The 18,298-nt window shown below is 35.1% G+C and overlaps 1 protein-coding gene across 2 annotated transcripts in view; it reads left to right on the top strand.

Annotated features, from left to right (window-relative positions):
• Positions 1 to 18,016, top strand: part of LOC127499712 (potassium/sodium hyperpolarization-activated cyclic nucleotide-gated channel 4-like) — a 92,189-nt gene extending 74,173 nt beyond the window's left edge. For both annotated transcript variants that reach the window (XM_051870210.1, XM_051870211.1), the window contains exons 5-8: positions 4,878 to 5,024; positions 5,213 to 5,453; positions 12,400 to 12,564; positions 16,488 to 18,016. In XM_051870210.1, coding sequence (XP_051726170.1) covers positions 4,878 to 5,024; positions 5,213 to 5,453; positions 12,400 to 12,564; positions 16,488 to 17,914 — 1,980 coding nt within the window. In that variant the 3' untranslated portion in view covers positions 17,915 to 18,016. The remainder of the gene's footprint in view (positions 1 to 4,877; positions 5,025 to 5,212; positions 5,454 to 12,399; positions 12,565 to 16,487) is intronic.
• The last annotated feature ends 282 nt before the right edge of the window (positions 18,017 to 18,298 follow it).

Genomic DNA, 18,298 nt, shown 5'->3' with positions numbered 1-18,298 from the left:
TTAATCACAGTTTTTGGCCAAATTATACTCATATTTATATATTTTTTATTTTACGGTGAAATGCTACAATAGTAATAATTCTTATTTTGTTTAATATTTTATTTATTGTTATTGTTATTACCATTACTCACATAATCTTTGTCCAAATTGTGCACCTCTGCAAAATAAAATTATTATTATTATTATTATTATTATTTATTTTTCTTAAGTACTCTTTATTTTACAGTGAACTGTTAACAATAGTAATATTTCTTTATATTGTTTAAGATTTTTATTTATTTAATTATAATTATTATTATTATTTTATACTCATATTGATATATAATCTCAGTTTTTTTTTTGTCCAACCTGTATACCTCTGCAAAATAAAATTATTATTACATTATTTTTCCTAAATACTTTTTTTTTTTTTATTTTACAATGAAATGTTAAGTAATTTCTTACATTGTTTATTTTATTTAGTAACAACAAGTATTAATATTATATAGTAATATTGATATTTAATCAGTTTTTGACCAAATTGTGCAGTCTTACAAACAAGCACAGCAAACATTATGCTTTTTTATTGTATTTGAAATCGCAATTGCAATTTTTATCAGAAAAAAATAGCAAATAGATCTATTTACCCAAATTTTGTGTCTTCTTTTGTGTGTGTTTGTGGTTGAAAACATGTTCTCCATGTCATTTTGTGACACATACGGAGCTCCTCTGAAGCCACAGATGTCTCCTTGAGCCTCTGCTCAGCTCCTGCGCGTGTGTGTGTGTGTGTGTGTGTGTGTGTGTGTGTGTGTGCTGAATATGATCAGTGGACAGAGCCTGATTAAAAACCAACACACACTCGAGAGGTCAGTGTGTGTGTGTGGTTTGTAGGTGAGCCGTCACAGTCGATGGAACAGCTTCATTGGGATGCGCACATGAGCGTGGAGGGCTGGTGTGTTTTTCATTCAGGATGAGAGTTCTTCATTGAGTATGAAGGCTGGAGCACTACAGGAGACGGACAGCATCAGTGTTTCTGCTGAGAGTTTACTCACTCTCATGTTGCTCCAAACACATATGCTGGCATTATTTTCTGTAAAAGCAAATTTTGAAGAATCTTTCTGCAGCTCTTTTCTATACTTTCCTGTAGAGTATGGCAAGCTGTTTTAACATTTAATCCTTAAAACATACTAGTATCTAATTTCATGCTACTAGTACTTATTTTTTAGATACTAGTATCTATTCCATTAGGAACTAGTACTTATTCATTAGTTACTAGTTCTTATTTATTAGATGCTAGTACTTATTCCAATAGTGCCTAGTATGTATTAATAGTTGATAGTTGAATGACAGATCCCATTGAAGTCAATGGCAGAAATTTGAAATGTATTACTAGTAACAATAGAATAGTTACTAGTCACTATCAAAATAAGTACTAGTATCTAAAGAATAAGTACTAATACCTAAACAATAAGCACTACCCAAAGAATAAGTACTAGTACCTAAAGAATAAGCACTACCCAAAGAATAAGTACTAGTACCTAAAGAATAAGCACTAGTACCTAAAGAATAATTACACCTAAGGAATAAGTACTAGTACCTAAAGAATAAGCACTAGTACCTAAAGAATATGTACTAGTACCTAAAGAATAAGTACACCTAAAGAATATGTACTAGTACCTAAAGAATAAGCACTAGTACCTAAAGAATAAGTACTAGTACCTAAAGAATAAGCACTAGTACCTAAAGAATAAGCACTAGTACCTAAAGAATAAGTACACCTAAAGAATATGTACTAGTACCTAAAGAATAAGCACTAATACCTAAAGAATAAGTACACCTAAAGAATATGTACTAGTACCTAAAGAATAAGCACTAATACCTTAAGAATAAGCATTAGTACCTAAAGAATAAGTACACCTAAAGAATAAGTACTAATACCTAAACAATAAGCACTACCCAAAGAATAAGTACTAGTACATAAAGAATAAGCACTAGTACCTAAAGAATATGTACTAGTACCTAAAGAAAAGCACTAGTACCTAAAGAATATGTACTAGTACCTAAAGAAAAGCACTAGTACCTAAAGAATATGTACTAGTACCTAAAGAATAAGTACACCTAAAGAATATGTACTAGTACCTAAAGAATAAGCACTAATACCTAAAGAATAAGCACTAATACCTAAAGAATATGTACTAGTACCTAAAGAAAAGCACTAATACCTAAAGAATAAGCACTAGTACCTAAAGAATATGTACTAGTACCTAAAGAAAAGCACTAGTACCTCAAGAATAAGCACTAGTACCTAAAGAATAAGTACACCTAAAGTATAAGTACTAGTACCTAAAGAATAAGCACTAGTACCTTAAGAATAAGTACTAGTACCTAAAGAATAAGCGCTAGTACCTAAAGAATAAGTACACCTAAAGAATATGTACTAGTACCTAAAGAATAAGCACTAATACCTAAAGAATAAGTACACCTAAAGAATATGTACTAGTACCTAAAGAATAAGCACTAATACCTAAAGAATAAGTACACCTAAAGAACAAGCACTAGTACCTAAAGAATAAGCGCTCGTACCTAAAGAATAAGCACTAGTACCTACAGAATAAGTACTAGTACCTAAAGAATAAGCACTAGTGCCTAAAGAACAAGCGCTAGTACCTAAAGAATAAGCACTAGTACCTAAATAATAAGCACTACTACCTAGAATAAGCACTAGTACCTAAAGAATAAGCACTGGTGCCTAAAGAATAAGCACTAGTACCTAAAGAATAAGTACTAGTACCTAAAGAATAAGCACTGGTGCCTAAAGAATAAGCACTAGTACCTAAAGAATAAGCACTAGTACCTAAAGAATAAGCACTGGTGCCTAAAGAATAAGCACTAGTACCTAAAGAATAAGTACTAGTACCTAAAGAATAAGCACTGGTGCCTAAAGAATAAGCACTAGTACCTAAAGAATGAGCACTAGTACCTAAAGAATAAGCACTGGTGCCTAAAGAATAAGCACTAGTACCTAAAGAATAAGTACTAGTACCTAAAGAATAAGCACTGGTGCCTAAAGAATAAGCACTAGTACCTAAAGAATAAGTACATACCTAAAGAATAAGCACTAGTACCTTAAGAATAAGCACTAGTACCTAAAGAATAAGCACTCGTACCTAAAGAATAAGCACTAGTACCTAAAGAATAAGCACTAGTATCTAAAAATAAGTACTAGTAGCATGAAAATAGATACTAGTAAATTTTAAGGATTAAATGTTAAAACGGCATGCCATATTCGGTGCAATGAAATAAAAGCATCTGCCAAATGCACAACAACCGTTCATGGCACCCACATCTGTCAATCTTCAATAAGAGCACCGTTCTGTAGCTCAAATCTCATTCACGTCCATGGCTCCAGTGGTAAGCATTCTTCTGAAGATTGTTTGTGTTCCAAGAAAAGAAGAAAGAAAATAATACAGTTTTGTATCTGTAAATGATGTTAGAATTAATAACACTGTTTAAGTTACTCAAATGTGTTCAGTTTTAGTGACGGGCTATTGGTCTGACACAATCAGCCAATCAGAATATGTGTTGTGTAATGTACAGTTACGAGGAACAGCATTTTGGGCCAATGAGATTGAGTTGTGGGCGGAGCTGCTACTCAGCATGATGCTGCAGAAATAAAGAGGGTGTGTGTGTGTGTGTGTGTGTGTGTGTGTGTGTGTGTGTGTGTGTGTGTGCGTGTGTGTGTGTTTTCTCTCAGGCAGTGCCACAGGCAGTTGATGGTTGTTGATCAGTCTCATTAGACTCGGAGGAAACTGCTCTCTGTCTCTCTTATAGTGGCGTTCAGAGGATATTAGCGTCTGCAGTGTTTTATGGCAGCAGCTGACAATGTTTGAGCATCTCCAGTGAAAACTCACCTTCGTACAGTATCAGATGAGAATGGAAAAGAACTGTGATATCTATCTGTCATATCTATTATCATATCTATGTGTCCGTGTGCATGTCTGCTAGACTCACAGATGCTCATGTGGATTATAGCTCTGCATATTAAACTGATGCATAATTGTCATTCAGCAGAAGTGTTTGTGTGTGTGTGTGTGTGTGTGTGTGTGTGTGTGTGTGTGTGAGAGAGAGAGAGAAGGTCAGTAAAGATCTCAGCACTGTTGCTCTGTATTCTACAAACCTTTGATCTTTTGCTCTGTCCTGTCAGAACTGTCCTGACGACATGCAGAACAGCACACACACACACACACACACACACACACACAGTGGAAGGTTTGTCTCATTGTTATAACGTGTATGCAGATGATGTCATCTGTAGAGAACTATGAGAGCCAATACATTTTTAAAAAACGTAATTAAAAAAAAAACTCAATTTAAATTAATGTTTAAAATGTATTTATTACAAATAAATAGGCATATTTAATAGTTTATTTATACAAGCATGTTTTAAAATGTAGTTAAATGTAATAAAATAATAATTTAATAAATCAAAATAAATCATTTAAAATGTAACATTTAAATGGCAACTTTAAAAAGTAGCAAGAGGAATCATAAAAACTGCATGTTGCTTTTTATTTAATACCATCTTTAAAGAGCTATAGTTTAATAAACCGAAGTTTATATATAGTCCACAAGAAAAAATAGTATTATATTATATTATATTATATTATATTTAAACTGTGATTAATTATATAATGTTATATCATGTATTGGTAAATAATATGCATAAATTAATTAACCTAAAACTTGTCAACCAGCACAATCTAGGAAAAATCAAATCAAAAGCATGCCTTAAAATCAGTGTTGTTACATCAGCAAGAAATTCTCTTTAACATGTTAAACACTGACTGCATGACAAAATCCACAATAATGCTTGTCTGTCTCTGTCTGTCTGTCTGCAGTACAAGCAGGTGGAGCAGTACATGTCGTTCCATAAGCTGCCCGCGGACATGAGACAGCGGATCCACGATTACTATGAGCACAGATACCAGGGGAAGATGTTTGATGAAGAGAGCATTCTGGGAGAACTGAATGAGCCACTGAGAGAGGTGAGGACACACAGATGCATGCTGGATAAACCTGCTCTCACCCATAAACACACACACATGCTGCTATACTACTATTCATTAGTGTGCATTTTCTGTATGCACTGAATACTCATTTGTCGCAGTGTTTAGTATAGTAAATGTAATGATATCAGCTTGTTATTTGATCAATCTGCCTATAATGTGTTTAGGAGATCATAAACTTCAACTGTCGAAAGCTGGTGGCGTCTATGCCGCTGTTCGCCAACGCAGATCCGAATTTCGTGACGTCGATGCTCACCAAACTTCGCTTCGAGGTCTTCCAGCCGGGAGATTACATCATACGAGAAGGAACCATCGGGAAGAAGATGTACTTCATCCAGCATGGCGTCGTGAGCGTCCTCACCAAAGGGAACAAGGAGACCAAGCTGTCGGACGGATCGTACTTTGGAGGTACAAATGAATTGCAAACAAAAGTGGATCATGCACACACACACATAGTGGAGCTCAGCTTTAATATTCATAATGATGGATTAGCCAAAACAAAAGCTTTCTGCCTCTAAGCTTTTGGGACAGTCACAGAATCGCGGGATCGTAGCTGATAAGTGCCCTATTTCTGGGACATTAACACAGATTCCTAGCAGGTAATGTTTGGGTCATTTCCGCTTTAATTTTGTGGAAAAAATTAAAGAGATGCTGCTTTGAAGAAATATAAGGAAAAATTAGTGAGATTAGGACAAGCAAATAATATATATATATATATATATATATATATATATATATATATATTTGTATTATATGCTTTTTTGACATAACTAGTGAAGCTTTGAGACTGTGTGTGTTCTTGCGACGCCATCAGCCAATCAGTGTTGTCATGACATCATTTTCCTGAAGCTCCAGAGTCATTAGTCACATGACAATACATCTCAGGTGATTTGTGGGTGATTTGTTCCAAACAATGTGAAAACAGCCTTAGATGAGGTCAAAGGTCAGGGCTGTGCCTTCGGCTTTTCTAAATGTGTGTGAGACTGTTGGACACAACACTCGACACTGTTTCATTTGCTTCGTGTCATTGGGTGGTTTCTGTTTAAATGATGAGGCGTTTAGCTGCATGTGACCCGCCCGCACGTCACTAATTACAGTGCACGCGACCTCTGACCTCGTCCCGTGGGAGCTCTGCTGAAAATAATGGAAAGATAGCATTCAGTCTATCTCTACCACAATACTAATGTTAATCTGCATACAAGCTTCTGACCATCACAAGTCATTCCTGGCACCAGTGCATGCTGGGAAAGGAATGGAAAGCTGTGGAGAATTTGTTTTTAATTATGAGTTATTCACTCATGAAATTAATTTATGTAACGCCTCTTCAGAGGGATGAGGCTGTTTATATTTATTACTTATCATTAGATGCTGGCTTTGGCCAAACAAAAACTGACTCACAGTCACCATGAAATCTAAACTGACCATTCTTATTTTTTAATGGAATATTGCAGTGTTGGATATTTCATCATTATTGTTTTAAATTAATGTTCCTCGTAATCTTGAATCAGAATAACTTGCAGCATCTCTTCTCTTCTCTGATGATGAGGGCGGGGCAACCTGTCACTCACATGAGATCCACCAATAGCAAACCACAACCATCCAATCAATTCCCCACAGACAAAATCAAGCCCCACCCTACATTTGTTCTTGTTTGTGAAGCCATTTCACTCGCATATACGGCACAATAGAGAAGAAAAGACTAGTGAAACTTCCATTTCATGACTTTTAGAGCAGGCTTCACGGTGAGAACACACCTGTGATGTCTTACACTGCTGTCTCAGTAGGGTTTGGAACAGTCTCAGTTCATCCCATAAATAAGAAACACGAGTAAACCCTCAGATAAGCCTGAGTTTATATGTCACACATGAAAACGCATGAATGCCCTCATGATTCCTGTGATTGTGTTGGGCATCAATGATTTAAATGCAGGGGCTGATGATAATTATGGACATGCTGCTTAAATCAGGTCATGTGACTCGCTCCCTGTAATGAGGCCGCATGGTTGAGCATGATGTAACGAGGAGGGAATGAAAATGAAAGAAAACCTTGATGAGAGCAGGAAAATACAGATTTATTTATTCATTCATTCATTATTTTGAAGAAATGTAGTGCAGTGCTGAGGAATAAACAGGGCAGACAGTCACTTTTATTGTAACACACACACACACACACACACACACTCGCTGCAGGTGGACGTCACTGTAATACATGTGTCGTGAGTCTCTTTGGATAAAAGCTTCAATCTGCAGCAGGATCTCAAAGCGCAGCAGGAGTGTGTGTAGGTCATTCTTAGTTAAATGTCATGATCGGAAGCGTTTGATTCGTTGTGATCTAGAAGCAGGATTTCTTTGGGAAAATCCCTTGGATCTGAGTCATCTCAGGCTGTTTCTGTCGGAGAAAGAGGAAAATCAATGTTGTCATCTTGTGTCACTCACTAGACTGAGAGAAACACAGGATGCCGTGTGTGTGTGTGTGTGTGTGTGTGTGTGTGTGTGTGTGTGTGTGTGTCAGTGGCACCAGAACTAGTTTTGAAGTGGAGAGTGTGACATCATTACATGATGTCTCAGCTCATGAATATTAATTAGGCCATGCATACTTTGCTGGGAACTTTACTGGGCCATCCATTCATGCTACTGCTTAATATTCATGAGGCAAGCCTTCACTTGTGATTTGTATTTCAGGTCTTGTGCAGGTTGAAATCACACCGACCTTAGGTTGAGATTGAACACCAGATCAACTTTAATCAAATATTTTATTTTTTCATGCCATTTTAATGGCGTATCCTAACTTATATCTTACATCTCCAAGATGTATTTATCTGGAGATCAGATTTGTTGTGACAAGTCAGACCTCAATTAAAATGAAAATATGTATTTATTTGTCTATTGACAATTTTAATTGTTTAAAGGGGACCTATAATGCCCCTTTTACAAGATGTAATATAAGTCTCTGGTGTCTCCAGAATGTGTCTGTGAAGTTTCAGCTCAAAATACCCCACAGATCATTTATTATAGCTTGTCAAATTTGCTCCTATTTGGGTGTGAGCAAAAACACGCCGTTTTTGTGTGTGTCCCTTTAAATGCAAATGAGCTGCTGCTCCCGGCCCCCTTTCCAGAAGAGGGTGGAGCTTTAACAGCTCGCGCTTCGGTTGCTCAACAACAACAAAGCTGGAGAATCTCACGCAGCCAAAATGACGAAAGTGTTCAGCCTTACATTGTTCAAACCGGAGTCGACACTGATGGAGAGACTCAGGAAGAAGTTACAACTTTTAGACGTTTCTGAATGGTTAGTGGATAAATTTATGTAGTTGCTGTGGAGTTGATTCAACTCATCCACTAGCATGTGCCGTCATGTTAATCTTTTGTGCAAATCCAGTGTTGAATTGACCCTTGATTTTCCCAACATTATTGGTCTGATTCTCTCTCTCTCTCTTGGTTTGCATGTAAAAAAACGCTATCTTTGTTTTAGTATAAGCCAACAAGTACATATATTTAAATATCAGCTGACTGCATTCAGTTGATACAGACTAAAAACAGCCAATCGACTCTGTCTTGGCACCTCTGCTGTGAGACGGAGAGAAATCTATGTATTTCTGTGTGTGTGTGTGTCGTTTGGCAGTGTGTGAGGTTGTTGTTGAATAATCCTCTCACCGTTCGAGCTCTGACTCTCATTACACACTGACACCATGAGAAAGTGTTTCACAGGTTCACTGATTCATTTGGCTTATTTTAACAGGCTTATTTGTTCGTTCTATAAGTCCTGATGTTCCTGTCCATTAAAACTAGTGGAATTATGCAGAAATGACAGGACATTAGAATTAGTGTTAGAGTTCAAAGTCTAAAGCAGCCCACTTCTGAATAGTGTGTGTGTGTGTGTGTGTGTGTGTGTGTGTGTGTGTGTGTGTGTGTGTGTGTATGTGTGTGTGTGTGTGTGTGTGTTGTATCTTCTAGGCAATATGACATAACATATATATAAAATGCAATAATATTTTAAAGCAGCTTTGAATGTGGCTTATCCAATCGGAGAGATTAGAGCCAGAAATACCTGTTTTATAATGTGATGTCAGATGTATCATTCTTATAATTCATTATAATATTGTGAATAGTCTGATCTTTGGGTTTGTGTCCATCAAATTACAAATAAAGTTTAATAAATTAAATACTTTAAATGCTAAATTAAATACTAATTATTATAATTATTTTTGTATAATATATATATATATATATTAAAATAATTATAAATGTATATATGTAATAAATTGTAATTATAATATATATAAAAATTATAATCATTATTTATAATTATTAATTTTATAATTATAAATAATGATTATAATAGATTTATATATTAAACACTATATTATATATATATATAAATTATAATTTTTTTATATTTATTTTAATATATATATATAAAATATAGTGTTTAATATATAAATCTTTTTTGTTGTTGAAATTATAAAATTAATAATTATAAATAATGATTATAATTTTTAGATATTTATAATTATTTTAATATATATATATATATATGTCATGTTTAATTATTATATTTTTTATAATTTATATATATATATATATTATGATTGTGTATGTTTATTTATATTTAATGTGTGTATATATATATATATATATATCTTTTGTTGTTGAAATTAATAATTATAAATAATTATTGTAACTATTTTCTTATAATTATATATATATATATATATATATATATTAATTTTTTATATATTTATTTATAATTATTTTAATATATACTATATATATATATATATATATATATAGTGTTTAATATATAAACCTTTTTTGTTGTTGAATTTCGAGGGAAAAAAATAATTATAGCATTATCTTGTTGTTGTTCATGGTATTCTGTAGTAATATGTAAACATTATACACGAGTAGCGATTAATCGATTCATGAGTTGTGATGTTTAGATTGTGGTGTTTGCGTGTTCGGAGTTTAAATATACACGAGCGATGTTCCAGAACAGATCCACTTAGTGTTTAATGACAAAAACACGGCCGTACCGCACAGTTAACATAATCCTGACACATACAAACACACACACACACACTCTCTCCCATCATGGTAAACAATCCCAGTATTCCATCAGATTATTCTCACAGATTTCCTGCTGGTTTTATTTTGATGAGTCAGTCGTAGAGATCAGCTGTTGAACGCATCACGCTAATGGAAACGCTGCCATGAGCTAAACGGAGGTCAGTGTCAGATCACAAAATCATTCTGGAGCAAATCCAGTGTCACTTCCGTGTGTCCGGCCGGCATTTCAATTCAGTGCTTCATCAGACAGGAAAATATTATTGCTCAGCTCTTTCACAGCAAACAGTCGATATCCGTCATACAGTAAGAGCACTGGCTGTGAACGCAGCTCGTGTATCGATTAGTGCCAATCTTTAGGCGATTTGATTTGGATTGAGGGAGTCTCAGTTTTTCACACATTTTCTGCATATTCTTTGTTAATAAACAGAATTTTTAGTAATAAATCTGAAATTCTCAATATTGACGTTCTGTGAGTCGTTCCAGAGTCGTGCATGAAAAGAATCGGAAGGCGTCTGTAAATTGATTTCTTCCCCCGTCCCTTATATTGATGTTTGGCACTTAAGAGGCAGAGGGGATTGTGGGTATTGGTTGAGTGGACAGTGGTCTTGGTCTTCTCTGGAGGACAGCAGCTCTGCACCCGATGAAAGGGGCGTAATTCTTCTGATCCGCCGTGACATGTGAGGTCTGCCGGTCCTCTAAGCTCTGAGGGGCATTTAGTGCTCCGGCGGTGGATTACAGAACATTTTTAATCCAAAAAAGGGGGAAGTTGGTTTGGAGCTTGTTTTTGTTTTTGCCTCGATGGAAAGACACTGTGATCACTTCTGGATGTGTTCAGAGAGAGAATGTGATCAAACACACAGGTTCACCAGAGGTTCATGTCCAACAGTGCAGTTTTGTGGAAACGTCATTTCTGGCAGGATTTTGTGCATCTTTAATTTATGAACCGTGTGTCTCCAGGATTGTCAATCGATACAAGACATTATTATTGTTCTATAATAGTTTTGTTTCAATACAGTAAATCCAGAAGATGAGTTCAAATTCTGTTATTTAAAAAATATACATAATTTTACAATTAACTTTTCTGAAGAAAAACCTCTTCAGAATGAAATGATTATAAATGCCATTTATTGTAATTATAATTATAAATAAATAATAAATGCATTTATAATAACATATTATTTATTCTAATTTACATCATTAACCTACAGAAATTATGTTCTTAATTTTCCAGTATGCAATTTATTATAATTATAAATGCAAATAATAATAAATAATTATGTATCCTATTAAATACATTTATTATCATTTAAATGTATAACCTAAAAAAATAATGAATTATTATTAGTAATAATTATCATAATAAATGCATTTACAATAATTATTTTCTAATTTGCATTTATAAAATAAAGGGGGGAAAAAACTATATTCTTACAACTGCATTTTATAAATGCAAATAATAATAAATTATCAAATTAAATGCATTTATAATAATTTATTTACTATAATATGCATATATAACCTAAATAAAAAAACTATATTCCTACAGCTGCATTTTATAAATTAAATTTATTATAATTATAAATGCAAATAAAAATAATAATAATTAATAATTATCATAATAAATGCATTTATAATAATTTATTATTAATTCTAATTTGCATTAGTAACCTAAAGAAAAAAACTATATTCTTATAAGCCTGCCTCTATGAATGCTTATGAATGTGTTCTGTAAATGCAATTTATTATAATTATAAATGCAAATAATAAATAATAAATTATCCAATTAAATGCATTTAATTGCATTTAATTTATTTATTCTAATTTGCATTTATAACCTAAAGAAAAAACTATATTCTTGCAGCTACAATTTATAAATGCAATGTATTATAATTATAAATGCAAATAATAATAAATTATACGTTATTATATTAAGTGCATTTATAAAAAAATTATTTAGCATAATTTGCATTTATAACCTAAAGAAAAAGCTATATTCTTACAGCTGCATTTTATAAATGCAATTTATTTTAATTGTAAATGCAATTAAAAAATAAATTATACATAATCATATTAAATGCATTCATAATAATTTATTTACTATAATTTGCATTCATAACCTAAACTCTGCCAGTATAAAATTCTTATAAATGCATTTCATAAATGCAATGTATTCTAATTATAAATGCAAATTATAATAAATAATACATTCTTATAAGAAATGCAATGTATATTATATTTATATTAAATTATATATAGTTATTCACATTTTACCCTCAAATTCTCATTTCCAGAGATTTGTCTGCTGACCCGGGGCCGACGCACCGCCAGCGTCCGGGCGGACACATACTGCCGTCTGTACTCGCTGTCTGTGGACAACTTCAATGAGGTCCTGGAGGAGTATCCGATGATGAGGAGAGCGTTCGAGACCGTCGCTCTGGACCGCCTGGACCGCATCGGTAAGACACTTAAAGGGTTAATTCAGCCAAAAAATGAAAATGATGGTCTGAACAAGAAATTAGAACAGCACTAGGGTGAATAAATGATGACGCAATTTTCATTTTAAGGTGAATCAACCCTTTAAAATCTCTGGGTGTGTTTAGAACAGCAGAATAAAACACAGAAATGAACTTTATTTTCATGCACTTGAATCAGGAACCATTTGTAAGTGTATTATAATGTATTTGTTTTACCGTGCTCCAGTGCAACTGCAGCTAAGCTGAGCTCTCACTCCCTCTTGTGTCTGATGTCTCAGAATGGAGTGTAATTTCTCTGTCAGCGTCTCTGGTTTCCTGTCGGTCTCTCTGGCCCGCTGCGCTGGTGTTTACGCCTCACGCAGTGTTTATTTTCCTCAGTAGGAGGGAACACGCTCTTGTCCGTCACTGTAAACATCCACATCCGGCACCGGCGGCCCACTCGCCGCGGTAAAAACAACAAACTCAATCAGTTCATAGCAGAGCGCTTCACACAATGTGAGACTGCTTATTATAGAGGAACTTCCTCCTGGAGAAACTCCACATACACCTTCACACACCCTCAGACAGCTCTGGATGTGAAGAGGTGATATTTTTGGAGGAGAACTCGTCCTGTTGTCCACAGATTTGAGCCTGCGGCGCTCGCAGTCGCTCATAGACATCGGTAATTAATTACAGATTAAGTAGATCTGCATCTGTACTGAAATGAATTGAGGTTCACACAGGTTGATCGTGTCCCTGCGGTGTGGCTCTGCTTAATCGCTCCTCTTCCTATCAGAAAATGGCCTAAACTCTAATCCAATTTGAAGTTTAGCACCTCAGTGTCCTTTCAGAGCAGATTATTATGAAGAAAATATGAATTATTGAATTATAATTACGGAGTTGTTTCAGACGGTCTGCTTTGAGGCATTCTGAGAAAGACAAAAGAGAAGAGTTGTCCATAAATGACTACTGGCCTTGTTTACTTTAGGATTACAGTATTATTGTTATTATTATTATTACATTATGATTATAATTAATCAATAATTTTATTAATTAATAATGAATATATATATGTATTTTTTTCATTTATAATATATAACAAAAATATAAATGATAAAAAATATATAATTATTCAAATATATATATGTACTGTACAAATATTTTTTATGTATTAAAAATGAATATATATACACACAGTACATATACACATATATAAACATATTCATTATTAATTAATAAATATTAAGAATACATTTTACATTACATAATATAATAATAACAATAATTATAATTAATCAATAATTGTATTAATTATAATTATAATGCATTAATAATATTTATTAATTAATAATAAAAAAATTCATTTATAATATATAAAATGAAAATCTAAATGATAAAAAATATTTGTACAGTACATGTGTATTACAATAATTATATATATATATATTTTTTTTTTATTATATATTTTAATTATATATATATATATATATATATATATATATTTAAATTATTGAAATATATGTTCATATATAGGTTAAGGTCATATATAGGTTATATTAAAGGTCATAAATATCATATATATATATATATATATATATTTTTTTTTTTTTTTTTTTTTTTTTGGGAGGGGGGGTCTTTGTTATCGTTATGGTCAAATGTGACCAAAATATATTTTCTTGAGATTTAAACAACAAACAACTACTCTAAATTCACATATTAAGTTTAGCTCAGCTCTAGAGTGAATTAAATCAAGTTCACTCTCAAGGCACATTTATATTTTTTATTTGTTTTCTATTATTGTATTGCCAGAAGATCAAAAGTCTCTTGTGTCATGCTCGGCTCCACCGCGGCGCAGTGTGATTACAGTAGTAAGTGATAGTGTGACATTACCAAACATAGCAAAGTGCCCTCTGCTCATCCCAGTTCTTCCTCTCTTGTTTATATCAGTCCTGCGTAAGGTAGAGGTCACGTCTGGCTCTTTCTGTACTCTTTCTTATCTGGGGCTCAGCAGTGAGGAGCGGTCAAACGCAGGCCGGTCAGCCTGCAGGAACGATCTGCCCCCTGCTACGCTGAGCTATTTCCATTCGGCCTGTGTCCTCACCGCGAGCTGCCGCTCCGTCTCTGATTGCGCTCGGAGCCGTCCTGAGGCGAGCCGAGGCTCCCGGACAGCAGACCTTTTAAACAGGGGTGAAGTGGTGTGTGAGATGAATCAAAGTGCTGTTGAAACTGTGGACAGATCGAACAGAGTGCTGCGTTTGATTTTTATTCAATATTCACGGCGTCACCTGAGGGTGATTAATATCATTTTTTGTGGGTATTTATAAAAAAAAGACATGATCTGTTTGCAGGAAGAGTGCAACTGCAGCTAAAATTCTTACAAATTATTTATTTACTGACATTCATAACCCTTATTATATATATATATATATTTCCACTTTTATTGGAAATGATAGCATGGTTATACCATGGTTTTGATGTAAATCTATATTATGTTCTATAATCCTATGGTATATAAATATGGTAATCATTCAGTACCGTGGTATATATCAAAGTACAACAGTATTACCATCTGATACCATCACATTACTATGGTATTATGGCTATAAAACTTTGCTCCAGAATTTCTCATAAAAATAAACAATAAAAAGTAGATGACAACACATGCAAAGTTACAATTAGAATTTATTTGTTTATTTTCAATTAAAATTTAGTTTATGTATTCATTTTAATTGAAACTAAAATACAAAATTAATTACATTTTAAAATGCATAATATATATATATATATATACCATGGTATTTTGATATATACCATGGTACTGAATGATTACTATATTTATATATCGTAGGATTATAGAACATAATATAGATTTACATCAAAACCATAGTATAACCATGCTATCATTTCACAAAAAAGTGGTAATACTATGGTATTTTGATATATACCATGATACCGAATGATTACCATATTTATATATCATAGGATTATACAACGAAATATAGTGTTACATCAAAACCATGGTATAACCATGCTATCATTTCCAAAAAAAGTGTACCAAATACCATGGTACTTTGATATATACCATGATACTGAATGATTATCATATTTATATACCATAGGATTATAGAAAGAATATAGAGTTACATCAAAACCATGGTATAACCATGCTATAATTTCCAAAAGATAGTGGTAATACCATAGTACTTTGATATACCATGGTACTGAATGATTACCATATTTATATACCATAGGATTATAGAACGGAATATAGTTTCATCAAAACCATGGTATAACCATGCTATAATTTCCCAAAAAAGTGGTAATACCCTGGTACTTTGATATATATCACTGAATGGTTACCATATTTATATATCATAGGATTATACAACGAAATATAGTGTTACATCAAAACCATGGTATAACCATGCTATCATTTCCAAAAAAAGTGTACCAAATACCATGGTACTTTGATATATACCATGATACTGAATGATTATCATATTTATATACCATAGGATTATAGAAAGAATATAGAGTTACATCAAAACCATGGTATAACCATGCTATAATTTCCAAAAGATAGTGGTAATACCATAGTACTTTGATATACCATGGTACTGAATGATTACCATATTTATATACCATAGGATTATAGAACGGAATATAGTTTCATCAAAACCATGGTATAACCATGCTATAATTTCCCAAAAAAGTGGTAATACCCTGGTACTTTGATATATATCACTGAATGGTTACCATATTTATATACCATAGAAGAGTACAATATAGAGTTACAACAAAACCATGCTATCATAACCAAAAAATGGTAATACCATGGTGCTTTTTGTTAGTGTTGTTTATTAAAGTCATAAAAAAAGTGTTTTTCTCTTGACTACAAATAAAATACTTTATCTTTCATCCCTTAGGGAAGAAGAACTCTATTCTCCAGCACAAGGTCCAACATGACTTGAGTTCAGGGGTTTTGAACTACCAGGAAAATGAGATCATCCAGCAGATCGTGCAGCACGACCGGGACATGGCTCACTGCGCCAACCTGATGCAGAGTCCGTCGCCGCCTGCTCCTCCGTCCCCTACTCCTGTGATCTGGGCTCCCCTGATCCAAGCGCCTCTACAAGCTGCTGCTGCCACCACGTCGGTCGCCATTGCACTAACCCACCACCCTCATCTACCCGCCACTCTCTTCCGACCTCCCGTTCCCATTCTCGGATCGAGAAACGAGCCGCCCAGCCGGGTGAAGAGGTTTCAGACAGTTGCACCAAAATCAGCTGGCGACTCTCCATCCGGTTCCCCCTCAAAGCTACGTCCGGGAATCGATACGCCTCTTCTTGCATCCTTCCGAGCGCAGCACTTGACCGGCTCCACTGGATCCAGCGATACTCGCCAACAAGCATCGGCATTCCCATTTGGGAGCTTCTCCTCTTCATCGGCGTCGCTGACTTCTAGCACTGCACAACTCCATTCACAGCCGAGGCAAAAGCAGGCCGTTGCTCCCGGTACACCTCCGCTGTCAGGATGCCTCCAAACAGGGGGATTTCCAACTGGGATCTTGGCTACAGCCTCATCGAATACTAGTCCTCTTTCCACAGGCTTGTACAGTCACACCCCCAGTCAGCAACCTCCACCAAAACCCTCTCAAACAGGCTCCCTGCAGTTTGCTGCTGGAGGGGGGAAGACTTCCACTGGGTTGAACCTCTTCCACACTCCCCCACCCGGATCACCTTCTTCCAGCCGTTCCCAAGCCCCCGAGAGTTCCACGTCATCCCAGATCCCTCCCGCTTTATCTACTTACCTTCCTTTAGAAAGGTCAGCGCTGGCCTCGCTTGCTCAGTACGGCTCAGCGAACGCCTCGCCCTGCTACACCCCTTTAGCCCCCAGCCCGACCATCCAGAGCCCCGTCACGGGGAGAACTTTCCACTACAGTGACCCTTCCAGTGCCGCTGGCTCCCACACATCCCTGCTCCTCCCGCAGTCCTCCTGCCCTGGCCAACTCCCGGGTCACCACTTCTCCGGCACAGACTCTCCACTGGGCCGCTTTTACGAGGATTTAAACATACTGTCCAGCTCCCACCCGTCACTTGTCGTAGAGGGAGCGGCTCAGTCTTCCCCTCAGGAGCCCGGTTACTGCCTCTCCCCGTTTTCATCGCCGACGCTAACGCCCAAACCGTGTAGCTCGGTATCAGGGCACATAGCTGCCCCCGTTCAGACTTCTCCAGGCTCTCGAAGCCAAGCTCACTCTATAGGGACGTCACCTGCACTTTCTCTCCCGCGTGCCTCCGACGGCCACCCGTCCGAACTAGAACCGCTCCGTTCGAAACTCCCTTCCAATTTGTGAGGCTAAATCACACCCTCCTAACTCAGTAATAGTGATCTTCCTCTGTGTGACCTTTTCTTTGGTTATCTCTGTATTGGCACTGTGTTTTAATCATTTAAAATATCTAAATATTACTGTGATTTAAAGAAGATAAGAACTATCGAGTAATCTTAGAGCTCTAGATTTCACTTTTGTTTGCTTTGTTATTCTCCTTTTCCTCTCATGAATATATCTATATGAAATTATATATTTAAATATATGTTAATCAATCTATAGGAGGGTGTGAAATGCTACATCTACTGAGACCTAAAGGACATTTGTTTATTTTATACCTATGCCAAATTCGTCCACAAGGAGTTTGGTCGTTAATATTGACATGGACAGAAAGACTTTTTTGCAGGAACC

Source organism: Ctenopharyngodon idella, chromosome 18, assembly GCF_019924925.1.
Source record: "Ctenopharyngodon idella isolate HZGC_01 chromosome 18, HZGC01, whole genome shotgun sequence".
Lineage (NCBI taxonomy): Eukaryota > Metazoa > Chordata > Actinopteri > Cypriniformes > Xenocyprididae > Ctenopharyngodon > Ctenopharyngodon idella.
This window is presented reverse-complemented; position numbering and strand designations above follow the sequence as displayed.